The 27787-nt window shown below is 42.5% G+C and overlaps 2 protein-coding genes across 2 annotated transcripts in view; both read right to left on the reverse strand.

Annotated features, from left to right (window-relative positions):
* The window catches only part of gna11b (guanine nucleotide binding protein (G protein), alpha 11b (Gq class)), a 32687-nt gene extending 11214 nt beyond the window's left edge, over nt 1–21473 (reverse strand). Inside the window, exons 1-4 of the mRNA XM_080784487.1 lie at nt 20591–21473; nt 4659–4843; nt 3524–3678; nt 945–1073 (exon numbers count right to left, since the gene is read on the reverse strand). Coding sequence (XP_080640613.1) covers nt 945–1073; nt 3524–3678; nt 4659–4843; nt 20591–20726 — 605 coding nt within the window. The 5' untranslated portion in view covers nt 20727–21473. The remainder of the gene's footprint in view (nt 1–944; nt 1074–3523; nt 3679–4658; nt 4844–20590) is intronic.
* A 1213-nt stretch (nt 21474–22686) lies between these two features.
* Nucleotides 22687–26668, reverse strand: LOC308328996 (uncharacterized protein). The gene is made up of 4 exons (XM_080783142.1): nt 26434–26668; nt 25078–25626; nt 24742–24902; nt 22687–23793 (listed from the first exon to the last, which is right to left on the reverse strand). Exons 1-4 carry the CDS (start codon nt 26596–26598, stop codon nt 23376–23378), a joined length of 1293 nt encoding a protein of 430 aa, XP_080639268.1. The 5' UTR covers nt 26599–26668; the 3' UTR covers nt 22687–23375.
* Between the last annotated feature and the right edge of the window lie 1119 nt (nt 26669–27787).

Here is a 27787-nt window from a genome sequence, read left to right on the forward strand (position 1 = left end):
CCACCAACTCATCACATCCCTGAATGCTTCACATCTACTCTCCAAGCTATATATACAGCTATATCTACACATAAAAGATCCTCTAAACATCAAATCATCAATGGTAGACACGACTTGAGGTCACAAAATCATTCCAAACGGTTGGTAATGAGAAAATCTTTCAATTTGAAAACACTCTCTAGGACTTGGCTGTGAGAGTGCACGTCCCAGAGAGAGTGCTTTATGAGGTCTTGTGTGTGTCTGAAGCAGACAGAGAATGTGAGATGGGGCATCAGTGACAGTAGTTGAGCTGGTCAATGCAGCAGAAACAGAAACCACCTGGGATGAGATAAAGAGGATTTATAAACAGATTATGTCAAAGATTCCAGGAAGGATATTATTACATATTTACAGGAAGATAAGTCCTTTTTACTAAATCCAAACTGTTTTTAACTCCTCAGCCTTTCAGTGCATTTCTCTTAGTATATGGCACTCCCATTACTTCCGGGAGAATCTCTGACATATCTGTCCAATGTGTCTCCATCTGGTGCTTGGCGGCAGCTCCAGTCACGCTCCAGCGCTGAGCGCCCAGCTTCGGTCTCTATCGTGCCACCCAGAAATTCTGCAAAAGTCTGGCCCCAAACAACTGAGCTGCAGTCAGGTTAACCTACATGTTCAACTGATTCGAGGGGGGGGGGGGGGGGTCCCCTATAGCAAATTAACTTGAATCTAAGGTAAGACCTGGTTACATATTTTCAACCAGCACTTATGATGCAACCAACACGGCAATACTTCAATTCAACCGAAACCCCCCCCCCCCCCTCTGTCAATAGCTCTGGGTGAGGCAGTCTTCCTACCAACTACTAGTAAGCCAGTTATATAACTCCTGATAGCCATCAGTGGTTTGGGCCAGCCTCAAGCTGCTGCTGTGGTGCTGTGGTCCTCCTGGTACCATGGAAAGGTACCTGAAGATGACGTTCTCCAAGTCAAAGGGGTACTCTATGATGCCCGTGGTGGGAACACGGACCCTCAGCACGTCCTGCTGGGTGGGAACGTACCCCTCCTCAGTCACACGGTCAATATCGCTAAGGTAACTGGAGAACACACATGCACAATGCAGGGTAACATTGAGATTGATGAAAGTAGGCTTTATATTTTCTCACGCTCTGGAGACTTGCATGCAGACACAATTACATACTGTAGTCACTCTTAAACATCTATAACAATGACAAAGGGCACACACAAACCTACACATCTCACATTAAGCGCACGCACACGCACACAGCAATACATCAAAACCACAACCAGGGGGCAGTGTGCTGGGAGTTGAGCACTTCAAAATGTCCCTGGGCATTTAGCCTGGACCAGCACATTGTATCTAGTAGGAAGCAACAGAGTCCAGACCTGAGTGTAAAGGTATTTGTGAATAATTCTTCTCATTTGTTTTAACTTGCCTACTACCGGATGGGGTGTGGGGGGGTTAACATTGTGAACACTGACAAATCAGAGACTGTCCTGGTGATAATAATAATTATTGTTGCAAAGTAAGTTAACCCCCACGCATAAGCAGACAAATAAAATAAACCAACATTATTTGGACACAGGTCTGAGCAGTAAGGCCATGCACTTTTTGATCCTTGTGAGAGATCACAGGTACTAATCATATTAAGGAGCTGCTGGCACCGAAACCTGGCACTATCTGGCTCTATCATTTCTATGAGCCGATTTGTCACACTTTCCCTGCTCCCTGAGAGATGCACATTTCTCAGGATGAGGGTACATAAAATAATACCTTCAGGTACATCTGGATCTACCTAATGTACGTTTATGAAAGGTTTATGATAATCATAGTGCCATAGTGATTTACTCTGTCAGCTAAATTAGTCTCTGGCATGATTTTGTGTATCATGTCCAGTGTAAAATACAGTCACTTCCAACAAAGAGTGGTACATTAGCTAAATCTGATTGCCATGTCCATGTGGACACTACATTGGCAAAGTCTAATAGAAAGTTTATGACAACTGTATGCCGCAGCTAAGTCAGAGGCAAGACAGAGTCACTGTTCTGCTTTCAATTAGCTATGAGTGTTAAATGGGTGAGAGAGCATGCACTCTGCATGCACTCTCAGGCTCCGCCTCTCTCCATTTATTCTCCCATCGGCTCAGCTCTCAGGGGCCTCGGCGTCGCATTGCACTGATAACTCCAATGGATATTTGACTTGTCAGTACAACGTAAGTCATCAGTGCAATTCAAACACCAGCCACAAGTTTCATCACATTTGTATGCATTTAGTGGATGTTCTTATCAGAGTAGATTTAAGAGAGCCTTCACTACTATAATGCTAAAAAGAAACTTTGCTGTGTGACATTTTGTGGGGATAAAACCTGTAAGTTTTGTAACCTTTTGGTTACAGGAGAACCCATCTAACCCACTAGACTAGGTTTGAGTACGCTACCAGACAACCACTTAGGTAGGTAACAACAAGAAAATCCCCTGTCACAGCATGGTACTCATGGTATTGTCACCACCCGTGAAACCGAACATACAATACTGTTCACATCCCCATATGTATGGAGCAGCATCACCAACTCCAACTATTGCACTATTAAATTAGGGATGTGAAAAAAGTCATGCTTTTATTCTTCCAAATGGGAGAGGTACGTGTGTCTGTGTGCTACTGCTAACTGACACTGACGATCCCATCGTCCCAGGGTGTGGGGTGGTATCTTAGTAACACTGAATGCGATGTCCAATTGGTCGTGTGCTCGTGTCATGAGCCAATGGGCTGCAGCTCTGAGCCACCCAGACCCCGGGTTGACAGCTCACACAGGCAGTAAACTCAGTAACACTCACAGGGCACAGGCCCAGATAGGTCTGCACTGAGCGCTCTCTCGTTGGGAGGACTGACTGAGAGCAGGACAGTTGTCAAATAAATAGCGCCGTCATTCATATTTATTCCCCGACCCTAAAATACAGAACAACGTGCATCTCGTATCAGTTAATTACGGGACTCTTGACAAGCTGAGAGTTGGGACATGGTTGGGACAAGGATAGCGCTGCTCCTTCAGTGTCGTTTACAAAATAAAGTCTATTTTTTATTATTGGGCTTTGATGCAAATTCTAAACATATGTTTGTAGCTGCAGAAGTTGTGTTGCTTAAAGGAATGCAGTTGCGTTCTCCTCAACTGCTGCACAGCAACAAACAAAAAAATAAAAGAGGAAAAACCGATCGACACGTTGATTTTCGGCCACGATTTATCGCTTTGCCAAACAGTGAGTCGTTCACATCCCTGAAATCTGGTTCTCCTTGAGAACACTTTGGTCTCCTTGACATATATTACATTACATCCGCATGCACACCCAACTACACTGGGACGATTCATATGCACACACCTCCTGTCCCACGCACAAACATTATGCATCACTCCTGTAGACATCTATCCACACTCTAAGACTGCATTTATTGGATGTTGAAACACTCACATACACACCCCATGCTTCAGTCTCCCTGCTGTAACACACACACACACACACACAGACATACTATTTGGTGGAGTCGGACAGCTGGTACTCCCTACGGCGGTCGTAGGCCTCCTGTATACCCGGGTCAGCCCACAGCGTCTTGATGGCTGTAATGTAGGGCTGGTCGAAGCCATTGATCTTCTCAATGTCCACCTCTTTCACCAGCATGGCATTAGACTGAGGACAATAGGGATGGAGAGGGAGCAAGTGAGGTAAAGAAGGAGAGACAGAAGAGGAAAGCAAGGACAGGGGAGAGGAATGAGTGAGATAGGGGGGAGAGATGGAGAAAGCGTGTAAAAAGGGGGTTTTATCCATTGTGTCTATTTTCAGTTACTTTTCAATGTTACTTTTCAATGTGATCTGGCGCCGACCGACGCCAGATCTTTGATTCCGATGCCATTACAGGTTTTAGAGAGTCCTAGATCTAGGACTCAGAGAAAATAAACAACATGAATAATGTTTTGATAAATAAATGCAAAAGATTAAATCATATATCATTCATCGCTGTCGGGCAAAATATATATATTTTTTTAAAGGAATGGTTTTGGACATACTAACGTATCCAACCGGCAATATATAGCCTGTATCAGTATTGTAGGAATGTGTATAAGATTTCTCTTAATTTGGGGATTTTACTGAATTTTGTCACATTTATTAACACATTCCGTGCTTTCCTCAAGATATCTCGTCCATCCGGGCCACAACCTTGCCTAGAGGGCTGGGCAGTAATGTGTTAATATATATTTTGTTGTTGATCTTGTTTGATTGTTTGACACTGACAATCAATGAGACAGCTGCTAAGAAATTCACTTGTTATACCTGTACTGGTTTGTTTTAGTAAAATGGCAGTTCCGACGTTCTAAAAGACAAATGTAGGACAAATTAATGATGATAAAAAAACTACATCCCCACGGTGGCCATTTTGCTTCATACTTAAAAGGTGGGCATTACCACCCCGACAGGTCTAGGTAATGGTAATGCTGCTGGATGCTGACGTTAACATTCTGTTTTCTTATTCACTTTCACCATATTCTTGATTTGAGTTGAGAGTTTGAGCTGTGAAGAGTGGCTGACAGATTTTGGGAAGAACTAGCTACAGAGGCAACAGGACAAAAACATAATTTTCTTCTCCTCGGTGTGTCAAGCCAAGCTCTCACCCGGTTCTGTTCGTATTTATAGGGGATCTTGAGGGTCTCTGCGGCGCGGACCATGGACTGCATGGAAGTGAAAATGTTCTGGTAGACGAGCCGGATGAAACCCCTCTTGTCCTCGTCTGTGTAGCCTGTTCCATGGATGATCCTCATCTGCTTGATGAACGTGCTCTTCCCGCTCTCTCCCGTACCTGAGGAGGACACACATTAAGAACATAAGAAAGAAGGCATGGAGTGTCAGAAAAGAAAGATAGATAGATGGATAGATGGATAGATGGATAGATGGATAGATGGATAGATCACGAGCCAAGCGAGAACTGAGAAGTTTCCACACAGAACATATATACGGCTGAGAAGTCGGACAAAAGAAGCCACATCGCGAGTTGGACAAGAAGATAGCTGTACAAAAGGAGAACGCACTGAAGAAGAAAAAAGAAACGGTGGTCGATCAGCTTTATTCTTTACTGTGGGAGAACAGTACATAATGTGTCGATCAAGGACATTCAGGCCTAAGGAGGAGATGATGGGGGAGAGAAAGCAAGGGGGGGGGGGTTGTCTGGCTGACAGAATGATGTGGAATTTGGGGAGGACATCTCGATTTGAGGAAGATTGACATTCTTAAAAATTCCTATTTCGAGCACAAATGCCTCTCTGGAAAGTGATTACCGCTATGTTCATGCACTGCAATGGACAGCGGTATAGTGTGAAGAACTGCACTGGAAGTATTCGGCAACACACAGAAGCTATTATCCAGCAGGGATACTACATGATAGTTAAGGCAATGACAAACTTAAGCCCATTGATGATTAGTATGAATAATAAACAATTCTGCCACTTTGAGGTAGGTTGTGGGTATGTAATTGGCATGGAAGCAGTAGGGGGGGGTCCGACAGACACCCTCCCTTTCATGAGAACGGGGGGACGTCCCCTCTACTTTTGAGAGTAAATGTACGACGACAAAGCATTTAGTGCTGTGTAGAGCAGCAGACTGTGAAATCATGGCACCATGTAGATCTACAGTGCTTCCCTCTTTTACAAACTTCTTCACGTTGTTACACCAAATGAAATCCAACACAGATCCATAATATTCTATTAACAGAGAAGGAAAGACAGCAGGACAAAGTAAGAAAGACACACATAATGACCACCTACATCCAAGGTTTTTGAAGAGCAGCCATATTACCATTACCATAGCAACCCCTCCCCTCCTTTGTCTCCCTCTCTCTTTTTTCATTCCTGTGCCCCAATCCCTTCTCATCCACCCCACCTCTTCCACTTTCCTAGCGGATAGTAAATATAACTGCAGGCCCCTCAGGCTGGCTCTGTGCTCTTCATCTCTTTCTATAACACAGAGACGGCCCTCTCTCCCCAGAGCTATTCAGACATAATAAGAGAGAGAGAGAGAGAGAGAGAGAGAGAGAGAGAGAGAGAGAGAGAGAGAGAGAGAGAGAGAGAGAGAGAGAGAGAGAGAGACTTAGGAAGAGGCTGGTCTAAGGTCAAGAGCAGGGGTTCCATGTCCAACAACCAATTATTGGAGAGAGAGCAGACTTTCCTACTTTCCTTTTACATTGTAAGCATTTAAATGAATTTAGCTGATTCTATCAAGAGCAAATAAAAACAAGTGCACCTGTAATCAACTTAAATCCCTAGTATTGTGATCATTCAATGCCACGGCAATATCCAGATCCTTGAGCCATCAAGTAAGGGAATAAGGTAAGGGCCAGCCAGGGCAAGAAAGAAAGAGGACAATATTTAAGAAAAGAGGCTTTTCTTTCACTTGATGATGATTAAAGTTTCTTTATTAGGAAAAAGACCCCTTGAGATGTATCATCTCGTTTTCGAGGGGCTCCCAACAGTTACATGTCACAACTTTTTTGTACATGTAAACAGTAAAACAAAACAAATTACATACACCTAACACTTTGTCCCCCAACAATCTGTCTGCCCGCTGCGTACGCACGCAGGCATTCACTTCCTAGTTTACGGGCTGACAATCTTCTTTGTTTACTCTAATCTGAATCTACGGCGCCGTCTGTGGTTTTCCTCATTTCTGACTTCATCATGCCTCTCATTTGGAATATTAACGCTTTAAGAGAGATCAGACTCATTAGCGAGGTAGTAATGGAAGGTTTCACCTCCCGGTTTTGTGTTGAAATGGAAGTCGGGGCTTTTCAGAGTAAAATCTGCCTCATCTGCTTGGCACTATCGCCTTTATTCTGAAAAATTCCCTGGCAAAAAAGTGTTGTAGACTACATAGGCCTGCTAGGCCGTTACAACATTTCTTATCATATTTGGACAACTGAACCAAGATACACACTGAATTAGTCTGATCTTTAAACCCCACACGTGCCATGTTTTCTTTTTTGTGAAGGCTGGTAGTGCAGGCACTGGAAATCACCGCAGTGAGCACTGAAACCGACCGAAGTCCACATAGTATGCTTTATAAAAATTACATTTCTATGAAGTGAGCGGCGCTTTTATCATCATACATTACATTCCATGCTCATACAGACACACGTACACACAAAGCTGTGCATAGGAAAATGAATAAATAAAATATTGGCAATAGTGAAGTGGAGGAGCAGAGTGTTATTTGTGGTATCTGTCGGCCGCAGCGGCCTAACAGAGACTGCAGGCTGCCTCGGCGAGGGAGATGGACCGCTCGCTCCCAACTAAAATGTCTGATTTATTTCTCGTGACCCTGTCACAAGATCCACTCTTTCTCCCTCTCCCCTACTGTCGCCCCCCACCCCCACAATACAGCACACTAACAGCCTCTGTCTTGCTTTCCTCCTCCTGCCTTCCATCTACCCCCTCCCCACAACCACTACCCCCCCCCCCCCCATTCTGATTCACAATCACTAAAACCAATGATACCAATGCCAATAGCGATTCTGCTCAGATTCTTTATCGATTCCCTTGATATATTTTCAGCAGAGAAAGAGTTGGCTTACACAGGTTTTCAACTATTTTTACTCTGAGCCTGAATAGTGAATACAGTGTAAAAAACAGTAGGAAAAAACCGCATGCATGTCTAATAACATTTGAGAACATCTCAAAATAAATGACAGTCTCATCTTTTTTTTCAGCAGTGTAGACACTTTTTTTTTTCAATGAGCAACTGTCATAAAAAGGAATTGATGAACTCAACGTTGACTCTTGAGAGTTCATGAATCTAATTCCCTAACGATTTCGGTTCACAAACCCCATCACTAGTAGAGTAGTCACAGAACCCTCTCCTCCATCCCTAACAGCCCCTCGAACCCCCGCAACACTATTCTTGTCCACCTATCTGTCAGGAATTTTGGATATTCATAACTAGAATATCCAGTCTTTTTCTAGTGATGACCTACAAAAAGGAGGGCAATCTTTTAATAGCTTACACACTATTTGGGCCCTGATAACGCTTTCCTCTCCAGCTAACAGCAAGAGAAAGAAATGAAGAGGAAAAGAATGGAGAGGTAGAGAGAGAGAAAACAACTGAGACATAAAGACAGAGAGTCAGAGATGACGGAGAGGAGTGCCAGCCCGGCACAGCGATGACAGAGAGAAGACAGAGATAAAGAATAGACAGTGGGCTCAGATGCTTTCAAAGAAACACTTCTGGGTAACACCGCCCACATGCTAACATTGGGTACTATATCGACCCAAAACAAGAAAAACCAACAGAATGGGCTGAAGGTTTCCAAAAGCCACAGTGTAATCATGTAAAATATATATATATATATATATATATATATATATATATATATTTGTAAAAGTATGTTTATTCAATTCATTCTAAAAGGTCCCTGCATGCTGCTGCATTTTTCTGATTTTTAGCTGTGTTTTTCTACCGTTTTTCCAAATAACGCGTCACCGTCCAGTCTGCAAGGACTCAGGATCAGTTGTTCTCCATATAATCTTTGTGATAACTCAAATGTTGCATTCCATTTTTATGCAGATACCATTATCTATATATCCATCCCCTAAAGTAGTACAGGCTCTTGAATCCCTGCAGTCTGCTTTTCGTTTCTCACCCTAAATTGTGCTTAAATGCAGACAAATCCAAACTACACTATTTTATACTGAACTAGCCGATCTAAAAGCTCACAATAAATTTGGCACAGTGGAAAGAAACGGGTTACTAACTTACTACTGTAGGTAACGATTCATTCAACCCACAACTTGATGCTATTCACAATTAGCCTCGCATAGCCAGCCTTCATCTGCCTTTGTAATGCATATTGCACCAGGCAGATTAAGTCTGGCTCCTCTCAATTGTGGGAGGACTTCACGGCCAAAGTGGTGACGAGCCAAGGCCAACCAACCAGGGTCCAGCATTCAAATATGGGCCGGGAGTCGGGACAAAAACGTTAATACTGAGAGGGGCTAATTCACAATATGATTCTTTACAAAATGAGAGTCCAGAACAATGATAAATACTTTTTACGACGATGTTGCACATTAAAAAGAGTGAGCATGTAGATGACCTGTTATTTTCAGGTCAGGTTCATGTATGTAATGATCATTTCTGTAGTTATCATGGGCATTAAAGCGATTTGGTTTAACGGCCATTTCCACCAGTCAGTTCGAAATGAAACCGGAAGCACCATCCCAAAAACAAACAAAACATGAGCTGTGGTTTGTCCAAGCACTGCTTGCGGAATGCGGAGTGAGACGAACATTCCACTTTCATCAGATCAGAAACATCTAAGTTCTAACAGTAGCATTTATTCACTGTCATATAAACTGTATACACAGTGCACTGATGCGTTTACAACTTTACCACTAAAGAGTAAAGTCCAATTTATACTATGTAGTATGATATGCGTGCATGCAGTGAACAAGCAATCTCAAAAGTCAATACAAAGAGCATTGCAATAAAAAAAATGATTCACCTATTTTTATGCATGAGATACAAGCATACATCAGACTCAGCTGGCCAGATTGTTATTTGTTACAGTATTATGCCATATTGTACCACATCAGGGCTCAGGGTCCAACGGCCAGTACTTCCAGGGGAAACTACTATGCTGTGCACACAGGCCTAGCTCTGTCCTCTGGCATTGTTACATAGCAAATTATGGTTCTGAATCCATATCTATATCTCTTACAGCACTACAATGTGGATACCTGTGCTCATATGACGACTTCATATAAATATGATTTATTATTATTATTTAAAACTATTTCCTTGATTAAAATGAATGAGACAAAAATAGTGAAAATTGTAGATCAAAAGCTCACGTAACACGTGATGCGCTGCGTTGTGAGCTTGTAAGCAATTTGTGTACAACCAAGTAAAATACAGGGTCTAAGAGGTTAATAATCAGACTAATCAATTTAATTTAGTCAATAGAAAATCTATTCAAATTTTGGTTGATTCATTGATATAAGAGAAAATAAACTTGCTTCTCGATTATTGTTCTAAATACCAGTTTTGATATTTTTGGTTAATAATTGCCCAGCCCTATCCGACAATGTACAAATGGTAACACCGGGGCTCCACCGGGCTGGTCAGCGTCGCGTCTCCGTCACCGTCAGGGAATGTTCTCTTTTTAATCAATGAAGGGTGCTCCACTGCCCGCGTTGCGTTGCGTGACTGCATTAAAATGGCCCCGGTTCGTTTGACGCACGCAACGGAGACGCAACGCGCCCGGTGGAGCCCCGCCGTAAGGGTCCATTGAAGCTCCTGGGACTATCACTGAGCTCTCCAGGAGCAGCTACTGACTGTACTCCTCCAAGTGTAGCTGGAGCTTACAACTAGTCCTAGGCAGGGAACACTAGTTTCATCTCTGTTACCCTAGTCTCCCTGTGCATGGCTGCTTTTGTGGAGGCATGGAAATCCTGAGGTGGGTATTTGCATCATTGTTAAACGGCATGCAAATACAAACGGTCCAATTGGGATAAACTGTGCCGGCTTATCGCTGGGTTTATGACCGGCCCTTTCACCGCTCAGGCTTATTGGAACAGTTCAGACAACATAAGGCAAATCAAATCTCAGCCCAGTGACCAAAATGTATATGAATATTGAATAGCACTAGTAACTTGGTCTTAAGTTAAGCCTCTATCAGAGTACTCATCTCGGATCAGATAGTAATGGGTCCAAGTCAGAACCGAATAGTTCTGATGATCCTCATGGGGGCTACCCGCAGCCCCGCAGCCCCGCCTCCCCGCAGCCCCCCCCCCCCCGGTGGAAAAAAATAAGTTGATGTTTTCACTGGTACTTTGGGTAGGCTACAGAATTGCGTTGGGGGGGACTACCGCCGCGGATTTATTTATTTCCCAAATGGTCTAAAATTGAGTTATTTAGCATACTTTTACCAATGAATTAGCCTATACACAGCTCTTCACAGACGGCACAGAGACAGCAGTCACTCCGCTGAATGTGTCAGTGTTGCTGCCTTACACACCCGCCGCCTATGGGCACTGTACTGTAGGCATATAATACCTGGCTAGGTGAAAACAAAAGAAACCCGATTAGCATTTGAGTACTTTTAACACCTCTGAACAGCCGGCGGAATTGACAGAGTCACAGAGTGTCAATAATTCCCAGAAAATCTGTAATGTTAATATAAAATGTCCACGAAAATCCTCATGGGGGCTAAAAGGGGCTATTTAATTCTTCATGGGGGCTATAGCCCCATAGCCCCCACAGACTCGACGTGGCTGGTCCAAGTCCAACATACAGTTCAGGCCTTTACCAAAACGTAGGGGGTTACAGATACACAAAGTAACGAGTTTGAGCCAAGGCGGCCTAGAGCTACACATTACACAACGCATGTACACACCAGCTGTCTACCCAACTGTGGAGTGTGGACACACAAAGATCCTATGGTCTACCTCTAGGCATGGATGTTACCTCCACAGCAATGGCCCACTTCCTCCCTCCCTCCCACAGAGTGAGTTAGGAGTAAGAGGAGACTTCAGACACACGCATACAGACACGTGCACATAAACACACAGGAGAGACTCTCTCTCAGTTCTATTTCGGCTCGTCAAGCGAGTGTTGCTTGCAGTCTGTATCTGGGCAAACCGCGCTGCTATGCGCTGGATGTCTCTCTGCATCCGTTGAGAGCACTGCTCAATGTGCGTGGGTGTGAGAGAGCTGGAAATTACATATACACTCTATACTGTATGCATGGCATGTGCACCCACACACACATACACACACACACACACACACACACACACACACACACATTTGACCACCTTAGCATGGCTTTGTCTGTTCGTCACTGCGCTGAGTGCTGCTCTGTTTGAGTGGGTGTGGGTGAGCAGCAAATCAAATACTCGCTTCACAACAGGGCTGGAGCCAGCAGCGCAGTATCTTTATTCTTTAGTCTATGCTATGATACCACCAACTAAGCAACAACAGCTTGAAGGACAGTATGGTCTTGTTTGCTTGTGGTTGCATTTTTCCTTTTAATGCAATGTTTTGTGGATTTGCTCATCTGCATCACATTTTATTTTCATACACATTTGGCATGAAAAATACCATCCTGATTAATCTCTGGTGACTATGTTTATTTACTTCCATCCATATCCCCCATTCCCTGCTCTTTTTAATCTCTTTACATGGCTCATATGCACATTGTGGCTGGACTGCGTCCAGAATATGTAGAATTTAGATCACAATGCGAGCCCGCTACTTCCATATGTGGACCTGAAGATATGCTCACAATGTTTCTGTCGAACAATGTGTCTGTGCAAGTGTGCAGCAATAATTTTTGTCCATCTGCCCATCGCATTTAATGCTTCTTTGGACAATAAAAAAAGACAAATAAAAAACAAGCATGACCAGTGACCACACCTAACAATTATAAACAAGAACAGAGGGGGTTGGACATCACTATTCTGGGCAAGGATATCATAATAGGTGGACATTCTGCAAAAATAGCCAAAGATTAAATGAAAATAGCATATCTACAAGCCCAGAGCTTGCACAAATTAGAGAGAGAAGAGAAGGCTGAGTATAATGTTTGTGAAACAGAAAGTCTATGGCTGTAACATAGCATAATAGAAAGCGTCTATGTCCCGAGTCCTGTCTGGGGACCAGGGTAGCGACAGTATGTGGGACAGTTACCATGTAGCCTCATTCACCCCCATTTCTCCAGAGAGACACAAATGACCCCATTTAGGGATGTGAGAAAGAGTGTGTGCGTGTTGTTCTTGTTCATATGCAGACATGTGTGTAATATGACGAAACTGTGTAAAAGACACGTGCATATATTGTGTGTGAATTGAATTCACTGCAACATGGAGGAGACATAGGCTATGAGCCGCTACTTCAGCTCCAAAAGTGAGGCTTGATAGATAAATCCTATGCTCTAAAACTGTGTGTGCATGCGACTGTGCGCGTTTGTGTATGCAGGTAAGGGTAAGTGTGCGTGTGTCTTTGTGCTCAGTTAACTTATGTTTCATGATTAATGACATGAAAAGTTGAAAACCAGCACTTCCACAAAACTAAATTAGAATGAATGATTATCTAAAGAAATGGACTCAGATTTTGAAACCCTACTTTATAAACATGCTTACACGCTAGCCTCACAGACCAATAACTAACCTATGGTTGCATGCAGTGCATGGTATGCTCATACTATGCTGCCATACTAGACTCTTTAATCTAGTCATGTAGGCTGAAAATAGTAACTGACTTTAACAGGGGTGCTGTAGATGGAGATGTAATAACTATTTTGCCCGTGTTCTAGATTTCGGACAGAAAGAATCAATTGTTCCATTGAACTATGTTCTCAGGCTACTGACAATAGTAACTGACGGGATGGCATCAAATTTGTTTGTGTATTTCAGAATAATGTCATTACCTCATGACAGCAAGTATACTGGGGATGGGGTATGATTATGAGCAAGAGTTCATATGACATGACAGAGGCAAGTCAACCAGATCTCATCAACTTACTATTGTTTGTGGGGGTTTCGACATAATTTTAAATGCCCAAAAGACCACAAACCTGACCGCCCCCATATACAAACAAAGTGTTCCGACTGTCTTTTGTGCACACGCTCGCTCATTTACCAGCCTGACAATTACAAAATGATTTTGGTAATGACAAGGAGCACCAAAATCACCCTACCAACAGCCATTAAGACATGTGAATCCCTTGACTCCTTCAAAAGCGCTTTCAAAGGGCACCTACAATCCGAAACAGCCCCCACCCATTTACCCCTAAAGGTGCGTTCAGACTGAGTAGACTAGAATTTAAATATTCGCCTCGGTTCGTCCCGTTTGTGCTGCGCCAGGGCCCAGGTGGCGCCGCGCCCGTTCGCGCAAATTCTCGTCTTTGCATTTACTTTGTATGTAATCGCACTGCTCTAACCATCCAAGTCTGAACGCAGCATGTGTTTTTTCCCTTTTTACCTCAATGATGATTTCCTGATTTTTTTTATATATAGAAGTGTATATTTGTATGTCTCTAAATGTTCTGATGAATTGAAAATGGTGGACCCTGTTGTAAACAAGTGTAATGCTTTATCATGGTGTCGCCCACAGTAACAGTTTTTGTATCAGGTTGTGCTTTTGTTTGAAATGTACCCATTCTGCATACTGTTAATAATTACTTCAATCAATTAAAGCATCTCTCCGACACTGACATTAACTGACACCAATTTACCGGTAACCCCTATACGCAACTATACCTTTTGATACGCAAATGCCTCTTGGGGTCGTTGTGTTGTCGTCCGACAGTATTGCAACATACATACTTTTTTTCTCCATTTTTGAATGAATATTTGAGGTTTTTCAGAAAACTTACGTCAGGATTTAGCAGGCGTTTTTAGAATCGGCCTCAGATCTACAATATGCACATGTACACACAGAAACGTGCGCACCACAGAAGAAACCACTAAGCAGCAGCTAAGAGGTCCACATTGCCTTATATGATCAAAAGAAGAAGACTTGGCAGAAGAGGCAAGGTCAGCAATAAGCACCTCAGTTTAACCCGGAGAGTCTTCCTGGTTGGTGGACATAATTCCACCTGACCAAAAGGTTTCTTTATGAACCAGGTAACAAGAGTTGGCACTGCTCAAACATCTGCTGCTCCATCCATTTACAAAAGATGATCAGCAATCACTCCAATCAGTTATGATTTGGATATTGACAGCAAAATTCTTATGCATTAAAACACAGCATGTTTTGCGACAAGAATTACAGAGATAATTCACGGCCCACCGCTGCCTGAAGAAAGATGTGCTACCAAGCAAGCAGCCAATAACAACTTATTTAAGCTACTGGATACTTGGATATCTTTTTTGCCCCGTTTCTCTAATACTCTGAAATACACTGCATCCACTAATTCCACAAATGACAGAGCAATGCCATTCTACGTCTTGAAAATATGTTTTAATAGTGACACTCCACTGCTGGTCAAGACAATAGTTGTATGAACTTGGTACATCAAATTGAGTACTCCTCAGTCTGCATTTTGGGAAACCCTAGACTAGAGTGTCTGCCCTTGCCTCTCACTTTACTGACCATCCGTTCGCTCCAGCAGTTAATTTACCCAATGCAGCAAAGGCCACAGCTCCCGGGCCTTCCATGTTTTGACCAAGTAGAGGCAAACCACCGGTCATGGTGCAGGAGGCTGTCTGTATGGCCTGATATGGCCCTCAGAATCAGCCGGCAGCCAGACCATGGGCACCGCTGCAGCCCTGGCAGGGTTGTCCTAATCGTTTCTGGCTACACGTGAAAAGCTTCTGTCAAACTTGTAACAGTAAAGGTTTTTGCTGTAAAAATCACAATATAAAACTGTAATTACCATCCTTATAATAATTCAGCGAATCTCCTAATGTCACTGACAGAGCTTTATCTCAACATTGGCTGGCCCAATCACTCCCACTTTTCACACAGGCATGGACCATAATCATATGGAGGTCTTAACGGAGCCCTTTTTCCCATTTCACACATTAATGCTTAATAATGAATTTATTTGTGCATTAACCTCGCACCCTCACACACCTGCGTCCCTTAGCGACACCTGCATCACAGGCCACCGTTCTCACCGTTACCCCACTGGCATGCTTCCTCTAGCTACCGCTGCAACACAACAAAATGTGCCCTATACAATTTGGCGCCGCGTGTGTGTGTGTCTCCTAATACATAAAACAGCACAGCCGTTGTCGTCTATCTCCCACCGAGCCACACTATTGGCGCACATTTCTCCATGCAAAACTAAATCTGCACGCTCCCAGAATGAACCTAGCCTACTTTTCACCGATTTTACCGCTGTATTTCACTGTTCAAATATAGTTTTTACATCACTCCAACCCCCTCAGGCCAGGAGGCGGTGTGTGTGTGTGTGTGTGTGTGTGTGTGTGTGTGTGCGCGCGCATCTCCGATCATCTTAATATATTTATATACGCTCCAAAAAGCGTTCATATTTTGCGGGAGAGACGGATGAGGAGCAGAAATGAAGCGCCAGCATATCGATCCATTTATCACCACGGAGAGCGCCCTGGATGAGGAGATACGAGTCATTCTTTCCGCCGCGCTAACATGGGAGTCAATGACAAGCTAATAGTTGCACAGAGCGTTAGCATACGGCAAGCGAAAAGCGAAATGCCAAAAAAAAAAAAAAAAGAATAATTCTGAATATTCTTATCTTGCCCCGTGTCGTTTGGACGTCGCTAGGACGTCCACAGACGTCGAAGGCACCTCTCGGTTCCAATCCTTATGACGTTTCCAGACGATTTATGTACTAAATGTGCGCGCGCGTGTGAGAGGCACGCTAAACTGTCAACACTTCTACTAAAGAAAGAGGCAGCGATGGCGCCATAAGTCTGACTGTCAAACATCATTGTCCAATGTTCTTTCAGAGCAGTGGTTCTCAAACATTTTCATGTCATGGACCACTAATATTCTATATATATATATATATATAGATTTACTATATATATATTTGCTGTTCATATATTCAGAACGGGTAAGGACTAGTAACTTAAATTCACTGGATACTCTTGCCTCTGCCATGACCGATTCTACAAATTATTTCTAAATCAGTGGTTCTAACACTTTCAAGATTTAAAAAAATTGTTCAAAAAATAGCAGATGCACAAGCTCGTAGCGTGGCATGAAGTTAGATGTGAGCTTGTAGATCTGCTATTTTTAAATAGCCAAAAGCCAATTATATATTTTTTTAATTGCACTTTTAATTGCACTGATGCTTTCCTGGTTAAACAGATATGGAGCATATGTAACGAGCCTAAATAATTTCTGCAAGCTCCCATTTTTGTTGAAGCATGGCCTGAAAGTGAAAACCCCCTGAGTACCCACACAGTAGGACATTTATGTACTAGTGGCGGTAAAAGAAATATTTTGGTCACCAAGCCGACTCCTGAGCTACATAATGTTATAGTGGGCCGTTTGTATTCCAGTATTACTGCTTAGTTATTAGTAGTAGTTGCAATCCATAACAAATCCCTAATGCAGTCTAGCATAATGCAGTGGGTCACAGCATCAGATGAGTAGGTTATGATTGATTTGAAAAAAAGTGAAAAAAGAGTGACAGGCATTTGTGAGTTTTGACAACCATAACTGTACAGGCCAGGACCTACTAGTGACTAGGAGGTCCGGAGGCATTGACAACCGAACTCTGATAATTTGTACTGTATATACAAACAAACAACATTGTAAGAGATTGTCATTTTTGCAGAATGACACGGCCATGCAGCAAATTCAAAATTAGCCTTAAGCTTTCAGTGTGAGTAATAAAGGTTTATTCACAACCAAAATAAAGATGGAGCTGCTGGAAGTCGGACCATAGTCTATCAATGAGGTCTCCAGGAGCAGCTACTGTACTTCACCAAGCATAGCCGAAGCTTGCAACTAGTCCAGGGTCGGAAACAAAAGTTGTTTTTGTCCACCCCCAACAGTAGCTTTGGGTTTCACAAATTCTCCAGACATTCTGACTTTTGAATTAGATGACTGGATTTGTACAACAGTAAAGTATTTCCAAACCTGCCAAAGTGGCTGGCAGAGGAGACATTTGCCATAACACTTGCAGATTTGCTTCCATTTGGCTGATGGCTGGCGTTCATTTCCCAACCTTCCACCCCTTCCCTCTACATGCACTTTGGTTTGGCTGAGGTGTCGATAGCAACAGAACTCAAATGATCTTCCTCTTCAATAACCCTGCAGAATAATGGTGGGAGAAATGATAGCGTGGAAGGCAAGTACATCTTTCCTCTCCTTTATTTACACAATGTTGTACATGCAGGACCTGACGGGTGGACTTAACAACTCCCAGAATAATTACCTAAGTGTGGACAGTCCTCCAAATAAAAAATAAAACACAAATAACTTCCTATTTAACCTCTAAAAATAGCCAATCTTTATGCTCACAATGTGTTGTGAGCATGTAAAAAAACACATAGGCTGAACAATTGCTGATACAGATGTCATAAAAAAGGTCAACTAATGACGGTCTGTCTCTAATGGCAGAGAGCTTTCAGGCAGCTAGCTAGCAACCGATCAACTCCCATTCATTCCAGAGGTATTTATTTCCTTAAGAGTAGTTTGCCCCCAAAAATACTTATTTCCTATCAATTGGACACTCCATGAAGCCTTGGATTCATGGAGATTTTTTTTTGTTTGTTTGTTGCATTCTTAAGCCAATAATTAGATTACAACCTTTTGAATTGAATCTTGAATCAATCTTAGTCAAGTCAATCAATTAAACAGCACTTTTTATCACAAAGCCACATCATCTATGCTTACTACGAAGTTTCAAGTCTCAATGTTTTCCCACACACTTTTAACATGAACAGCAGAAACTTGGGGATGAGTAAGGACAAATATAAATATAAAACTAAAAATCTAAAAAAGCAAGACAAGTTATGTTTGTGAGTTTGTGAGTGAAGTTGTAAGTAGACAATAACTTGTAGTGAAACAGGTATGGTCCATTCATGTAATTTCCGTTACCTGTATAATACACTTGAAGGACAGTGGTTGATGTACATAACGAGTCACAGAAGGGATTGTAAGAGGTTTGGCAAATTAAGGAAATATTCATGTTAAGAACAAAGGCTTTAAGATTTCTAAGACTACATGAACAAGTATATAAGGAGTAAGAAGAAGATGATGTATGGACGTATGTATGTATAATGTATGTCGGTTGGTCTGTGTAGGTATATGTGAGTCATGTATTTGTTTGTGCAAAAATGGAGAAAAAAATAAAATGATTGAAAGAAGGGATTGTACTCTTCCACCAGTGACATGAGAGACTGTTAGGGGGAGGGGGGCTTTAAGAGTAACACTGTGGGATAATAGGAGTCAGTGATATCTGAATGTCTGAGCAGCTGCTGTGTTTAACCAAGCCTATTAAGACCTGGACTAATCCTGCCTTACACGTCCTTATCCAGGCTTCCACTGACAGCCTTAACTCACTTAGGATAGCCCATTTACAGCATGACTGATCGCAGCTTTGTCTCTCTCACACTCAACACACAAATTGGAATTTTATATAGACTTCTCTACTGATCAATTACGATCAATTGTGTCAATATCAAATAAGTCTGTCAAGTTCCCTATACTGTCATTCTTTGACCCGAATGACAGTATATGACAATGTAAAATCAATAGGCTTAAGTCTAAACCACAACATCTTGAGAGCTCCGGTCAGCCTGGGGGCCCAAATCATGCCACGCTAATCAGCACTTGTTCCCATAGTACTGTCTTGCTAAGTATCATGATTCACTACCTGAAATCACAAAATATCAATACCGGACATTCACCAATATCCGTCATTCATGTTTGAAAGGGAAAGACATATTTGAATAAGTAGTTGGGTGGAAAACAATTAATTTAACATTATTTAAAAGATCAGATTAACAAACTGTAGCAAGCAAATCGTACATCTATAGTATAGCACTGGTGTGGCCTACTTCTCTGAACCGAGGTAGTCAGCAGGGAAATGAAAGGAGTAGAAGCCACACATGTCAAATAACCTGGGCTGTTTTTGGTGGGCAAGAAATTGGAGCAAACGTTTTGAAACCAAGGAGGCAACCTAGATAATTCTAATTGTCCTCAAAAGAGATAACTACCTTCCCGATTACAATTACACTTAGCTACAGGTTCAAAAAGACAGTGGGGCCACATCATGATTAAAAAGGAAGATGGGTCACATCATGTGCATCCAATTAAAAGTTAGCCGCCAGCAAGCTACATGCCTACATAAGAATTGTCTAAGGAAAGGAATGCAAATACATTTGTGTTAATGTAAATTAATTGTATCCCGTTGTGGTTGATGAAATATGAATCAATTACTTATAAGGCTGCATTGGGGGGGGGGGGGGGGGTGGTGCGTGTGTCCTAGTATTCTGGATCAATTTTTAGACTGGCTACAGATGTCATTGCCTGGTTAGTGTACACACAAGAGCAGAGCATTAAGTGTAGAAAGCTTCATCCAGTTCTGCAAATGTTATGCAACCTGGAGAAAGCAACTAACCAAACCTTCCCGTGCTCTTCTTGTCTCTTCTCTATTAACGTTGCCGTTTTCTATTATCACCAACATCCACCAGGTTAGACAATGAACCACCAGGGTATATTGAGAGTTGGGCAACTGGTTAGCTGGCCAATATTGTCAAACTAGCCAGATGTGTTAGCTGGTTAGCATGCTGTAGCTGGCAAACGATGGCAGTGGTAACTTATGCCAAGTGAGCGGTTCTCCGCACATCAACATGCAAAGCATAGGCTAACCTTAATACGGATCTGTAGACCTGGATTCGTGGAGCTAAATTGGCTTTACGTATAAGACATGACATGAACACCTCAATCACCATGCCATTCACAAACTAAGCTTACCAGTTAGCTAACCTTAACTAGTAGCATATTTGCTAGCTTGGCCAAGAAGGCCTGATAATGGTTGGTTTTCAGTAATGACGACGTCAAGACGGAAAAAGGCATGCATGACATAATTCTATATATCGTCTGAGTTACTCACCGAGTAGAAGTAATTTTAGCTCTCTCCTCGAGTCTCGTTTGTCTCGGCGGAGCTGCTTATCAATTTCTGCATTGATTCGTTTGGACTCCTTCGCCTCTTCGCTCAGGCAGCAAGCCATCATGGACTCCAGAGTCATCCCTGTCTCTGCTGTGGACGGGACCCGACACACTGTCTGTCCACCGAGAGAGATCTATCCCGAGATCCCGAGCCCTCGCTTCGGATTCAGGGCGGTGGAGGAGGAGGTGGTGTCGTTACGGAGCTGGATGGATGGATTGTGGGACTGGGGGGAGGGGAGCCTCCTGCCTGGGGCCTCGCTGTGAAGTTGTGTCCCCCAGCCGAGAACAACTGCGACTTCAAGCCGTCTGTTCTCGGCAAATCACGGGAGATTCAGACAGGAGGGAGGGACGGGCCTCTCCCAAGACGCTCTGTCCGCCCGTTTTCTTAATGGAGCTAATGTTGAATTATTGCAAATACCACGGAGGAGCCACCGCTGCGGTAGCTGCTCTGTTCTCCTCCGGTCTGTTCCTTCAGTCCGATCCTGTGATCAGCCAGAAAAGAAAAGCGGTTCAAACAGCAGTGCCGCGACATCCAAAGCAGGAGAACCAGTTCGATTTCTGTGCGGGGTCTTCAACGTTAGCTAGCCAAAAACAACACAAGTCCTAGTTTACGAAGCTTGTAGTTCTATATATATATATAAAAAAAACTAAATTGTACATGCGAATTCAGCGTTGAGGCGTTTTTGCACCGCGACAAGATACACGCGCCTTGGTCTCTGTCCGCTTGGTTAACTACATTAACGTTATGTTGATTAAGTTACTGTAGGAGGAATGAAAGCAGCCTGTTAGCTCTCAACAACGCCTTCGCAAAAAGTGTTACAGCCCGCAATCACATTATGGCAAGTTAGCCACTGGAGATGTACAACTTCCGGTTGGAGCCTTCAAAATAAAGTGCATAATCGGGGCGCAAGGTTGTATATGAGTGTATCGCTCTCTCTCCGAAACGCACGCTCATACGTTTTAATTGCGAAAACAATATTGACCCACTTCCGCTCTTCCTGTGGGCCAATGTGGTTCATCCTATGGTTTCATCTGATGCAGCTCAGCCCGCAGTGATTGAAGCAGAAAACCAATTCTGTACAATGTTGACGCTATAAATGGTTTAGCCCAGAAATGATTAGCGTCCGTAAAATTGTATATACAAAGTAGTGATTTTATTTATTTATTTTCAAATGATTCGTCGGTGACTAGTCTGTGACACCGGCACGTTGTGCGTGCCCAGTGCGAGGCTAGCGACTGACTGGCAGGGGTTTGTATGAAATGAAATCTGACAAAGTTATTGAATGAACGATAGAGTATTCGAGTTATGTCCTCGGGGTGGGCTCCCAGGCCATGGAACAGATAACTGTACATAAATTGTATGGATGGACGGCGCCGATGTTCTGTAATTTGGCATCCTCCTAGCACGTATACCCTGTCCCGAGTTGAAGAATGTAGATAATTGTTTTAAATCCGATGCTGATTGTGCAATGTCCTTCCATCTTTTCAATGCGAGCTATCTATAGCGTTACACATTTGAGATGTCTTTTAATTATTGTGTTAGGCTGCCTAATTGGCGAGTTCTATTGTGTATAATCATGAATCAGTTCTTATAATCAGATATCAGAATATTTATCAGATATCATTTCACTAAGTGAGTTAATCCGATCCAGTACAATAAAGAAAGCACAAGTCTACCTTTACACAAGACATGACACATATCATTAAAAATTTACTCTGGATACTGTCCAGTGGACAGTATTTGCGAGGTAGGCGTATATAGGCTACTCCTAATTCTACTGACATCTCCTGGTCTTGTGCTGTAATTGCATGTCAATTCCGCTGTCGCGTCAACTTCATCAAAAGCGTAGAACTTTCATTCAAGAAGTTCGTTGGAGCAGATGAGTAATCATGGTGTAGACTATGCGTGATTGCACGCAATGCAATTTGTGTTTTGCCAAGAATTCAAGGCCCCCGTGAAAATAGCTTCTAGTAGTAGGAACTCAGTTTGCAGCCTTGCAGGGCACCCACATCAACACCTGAAAGGATCAGAAAACCAGCGACCGCAAACTTTTTTTTATAAATTAAAGACAAAGTTGTATTGATAGCAAAAGGCACAATAACACATACATTATATCAAAGTGTACAAAAACGTCAAACGCCATTTACATAGACACGTGAGCTTGTAGATTGGCTATTTTAAAATAGTAAAATAAGGCAAAGTAGTTTAGGAATAAGGGATTTAGCATGGAAGAAAATAGAGCCCTATGTCTATTTGCTCAGACACTGACGTAAAATTCTCTATTCATTGCCAATGGGAATTTAATGTTTGTGTAGGACAAAGTTTGTGGACAGACACCAAATGCGGGATGTAGGAGGGGCTAGTGCCCCTCAAAAACAAAAGACAGATTAGAGGCAAACTCCTGTGACAACCATTGAGCAAGGCAGTGTTTTTTAGAGCTGGAGTTGATGCCACTCAGTACCCATCCCCAATGCTCGTAATAGTTCAAATTGGTGAAATGCAGAGCACACATTTCCTCACAGGGATCAACAATAAAACTTTGGACATTTATTTTCTTCTCATTTACACATTAGAGTCACTCTGACAAAAACTCAGCAAGGGAATCATTTACCACGAACAGATCTGTTCTTTAGACATTTAAGAAGAGTTTCATGAATGAGGGGAGTGTGCCGAAATCTAATCTTTTCATGTAATATAAATCTGAATTACAGTCTGGTGTCTATCGAATTCAGTCTTCCTGCTGAAAATATGCACAATAGAGCTGTCTGACTTCTTCTGCCTGGGTCTGATCGGGGGAGAGGTCCTGCTTGTGCGTGGGCTGTGGGTTCTCTGCCTGAGCTACCTCTTCTTGCCATTCTGCATGGAAGGCGTCCCCATGGGACTCGCACACATTGTGCAGAATGCAGCAGGCCAGGACCATTGTGGGCACCACGTCCAGTCCACAGTCGTTCCTCTTGCTCAGGCACTGCCAGCGTGCCCTCAGTCTCAGCAATGCCCCCTCTGCCAAGTTTAGTGCTCTGGTGACCCGCTGGTTAAATTTCCGCTGTGGATCTGTAAGGACTTCTTTGCCGACCTTCCCCCCCTCGGCATAGGCTGTCATCAGCCATGTTTGAAGGGGATAGCAAGTCTCCCCCAGAAGGACGTACCTGAACAGGCCAGACAATCATCAGTGCGCTTAGTGGATACAGCACAAAAATTATGAACAGTAAGGTTTAATTTAACATTTTTGTGTAATGATAACTCATGCCAAGTGAGCGGTTCTTCGCAGATCAACATGCAAGCATAGGCTAATATGGATGGATCTGTAGCCCTGGATTCATGGAGCTATGACTTGGCTTTACATTTTTGTACTATATGAAGGTTTGACTTTGACACTATTGTTAATATGTAATAATAACATAGTAACATAATATAGCCATATCCAATAAGGGCCATGACCTAAAATTACATTGTGTGCCCTTGTATTCTTTCAAAATAGCGACGTGGAGTGCTCATCCGATTTCGCCAAAAAAAAAAGAAAATGAAAAAAAGAAATATATATAAAGACGTCTGGAGACGTCTTGGGCACAAATTATTTAACCTGGCAGGTGGCAACAAAACGGTTTCTGTCACTATTTTTTAGAAGGCTCTGTAAACATTTGATTTGATTGATAATTTAAGTTTAACGTATGATCTAGTTAGCATTAGCATGAGTTTTCTTTTTTTTATTCCAAATAGAAAATCTAAAAGGCAGAAATGGGCATGGGCTACATAGACAGATAGATTTGTCCTCCTGGCCAAAGGTGACGTGTCTATCTGAATCTTTGTCTCCGCCAGGCCAGAGACTGTTTTCTTCAAAACACACTTTTTGCTACAACTCCTACAGATTCTGACTCTGTCCAAAACTCAAACAAATCGGCATCGGTACATATTATCTCTGGCACACATTGACACCTGTGGTCACCTGTAGTGCGTGGACCCCTAAATATTCAGTGATGTCCATTGTACTGTCTAAATGCAGTTACACAATCTTAGTGTGACACAGACGAAGCACAACTTTGGTATTACACAGGGTTCTAAAATAATTCCCACCTGGGCAATTTAAAAACGCTTACCTGAGTGGTTTGCCATTGAAGAGACGGGGAGGGTCAGGACTCAGTCCACCCTCTGATGCTGTCGCCCACAGTGTTGAGTTTTGCAGGATGTCTACAGGCTCCGTACCACCAGGGAAACTGGCACACACATCCCATATCTGCCCTAGTCCATTGACAGACACCTGAACCATCAGAGGGACAGAAAGCAATGATCTGTCAAAATTGCATGACTGGATAATGGTCTGCTAAATGCATTAAAGGTAATGTGTAATGGCAAACAAACAAAGACTATGTCAAGATATGTGTTGAGGTTCACTTTGGTACCATGTGAATATGGTCATTAGGGGGGTGTCTCACCTGAGACAGCACTGAGAGCCAGCCAGCAGGGTTGGCATAGTCAGACACGTTGGCTGATGGCGTGATGATGGCTGTGTGCAGTGTGGCCACAGTAGCCACACAGTGAGGGAAACCCCAGTGGGAGAGGAAGAGCTGGGCTGAATCCTCAAGCTCCTGATCATTGGGGGGCCGTAAGTACACTGGGCTGAGGAGTGCCACGATGGCATGACATAAGTCTCTCACACACCTACACACAGTGGATTTACCCACACCAAACAGGCTGCTAATTGTGCGGTACTCAATGTTAGACGCCAGTCGCCACAGAGCGACGGCAACACGTTTCTCCACGGGTAATGCCAGACGGAAGCTGGTGTCCTGTCGAGCGAGACGGGGCCTGAGTTTTTCACACAGATAGAAGAAAGTCTCCTTGCTCATGCGGAACTTATCCAGCCAATCGGAAGGCTGGAATTCTGTCATCACCACCCGCTCCCACCAATCAGTGCTTTGAGTGGTGGTCCATGGCCGGGTGCGGATGCGGGCATTGGAGTGAAGCCCTCCGGCTATCATCACCTTGGGACAGAAAAAACACAAAGTTGTGATCTATCAACTTATACAGTAAAGTATTAGTTCCTTACAGTTGTTTAGAAGGCAATGTTGTTAGGCTCCTAGATGAAGAAATGCTAATTAATGGGTAAATGATTGATCCATGGGTAAAAAAATAAATAGAGGTAGAATAAGTGATACCGGTATTTTTGGGTTAAAATGTTTTGTTTAAAGGTTAAAGCTATACATTCTGATATGAATCATTGCTATAGTATAACGTGTTTATTCTTTGTTCAGTAACACTGTCTCTCAAATGTGTTTTAGTTGGGTTGCCAATTTCATCCAATCTACAGGTATGTTTTCTCATTTCTTTGTGTCATCATGTACAATTTCACTTATTTGTTCCATTGTTTATTTCCTGTATGAGTTTTTTTCTCCTGATTGGATGAAAGTGGTATCCTATTGTAACCTGTAAATCCTTTTTCAGTTTACTAAAGAGCTGAAGAGACACAGGGAGACCCCTCTTTAGCAATGGTTATAACTTATAACCCTATTTAACATGAATTTTAACAAATAAATATCACATATTGCACCTTTAATAAAAGATAGAGAGAGATCCATATGATGACCTCTCCTGTAAAAACAGTAACTCAACAGCCTCCTATAGTCACAGAAACATGGAAAGTCAGGAAGACAGAATAATTCAGTGAACGTGAATGAATGTGACTCTTCTACCCATCACTGTCTGGAAGGGGGGGGGGGGAGAAAAACACTACAGAGAGAGTCAGAGAGAGAGAGAGAGAGAGAGAGAGAGAGAGATTTTATCTCACTCACCATGAGCATCCTCCTCTGTCTCTGGAAAAAGTACTGTCTATGACGGATGCGACGTTCTATCTCATTGCGTCTCTGAATGTTAGCATTGTTTACATCTCTTCTACGTTTCAGGAGCAGATAAGTAGTTAGGAACATTAGAGACCGAAGCCTGTCTTCTGTTTCCATTTCGTCTACCAATTGGCAGCAATATAAACATTTATTTATGGCCCAACGGTGATTAATAGCAAGCGCTTTGTTGACATGTTAAGTTGATTTCCGCTGTTCTCGTTTGTCTGTTGGACTCACCCACAATCCCAAAGTGTGGTGCTGCCACCTAGCGGCTGGAATCACATCATAGACATAAAAGTATTACAAGATCTTAATGTTTATGCTCTATAACTATAATATTATACTAGGTAGCGTTAGCATATCAATATACATTATATTTAATGCTGATACCTGGACTGTTATGTTATTTGTATGATTTTATGTTAAACAATCTGTATGTTAAATAGTACTTCTGAAGTGGTTGAAGATGGTCTCTCTACTCTTCCATTGCTCTCGCTCTACTAGCTCTAATGGGATTTTAGACCATGGTGGAGGGGGAAGCACACAGGAAGCACAGGCACATCCCAGGTATCTAGGATTTGAAGGAAACCAATCCTTGCTTGACCTGGAGATATGTGCCTGTATAGGACGTCATTGCAACTTTAAAATTAGGCTCATCAAATTAAAATGGCAGCTCACCTCTGACTGTATGGCTCTTCTCCACTGTCCACATCACATCACTCTAACTGTCTAACAAAAATAGTCAGGAAATACTGGTGGGTTAGTGATATTCTTTTACAGTGATAGTTGGAATTAAACGCTTGTAGGCCTTGTGCTTATGTTGGGCCTTGATTTCTTATGCAAAAAACCCTCTCCAGTCTCATCTCCGACAGCTTTACAGCCCATTAAAAAGGATAGAAGGCCTTTAATTGTATTTATTCATTTATTATCCCCCCAACCACCACTTGTCTTATTATTTTCTGGCATCCAGCTGCTTTGTTTAAATTGGGGTTAGGTTCAATTAATTTTCAACTTAGCCAATTTAAGGTCAATGTGGCAATGCCACTCAGTCTACACATTTACATAATAGTTTCTAATGACCCTGGACAATATATAGTGAACTACCCCCCCCCCCAAAAAAAAGTTAGAGACAGCATTAAAAACAAATTATACTGCAAACTCATACAATGTTTGTCTTTTATGTGCTTTTATGTTATTACATTACAAACACATTATATAGCTTTATAATAATGATATGTTTAATATTTTTTATAATAAACATATTCAAAAATAATAAACATATTATATAATTTAAGTTCCACTCTAG

Source organism: Protomyctophum bolini, assembly GCF_963924005.1.
Source record: "Protomyctophum bolini genome assembly, chromosome: 15".
NCBI lineage: Eukaryota > Metazoa > Chordata > Actinopteri > Myctophiformes > Myctophidae > Protomyctophum > Protomyctophum bolini.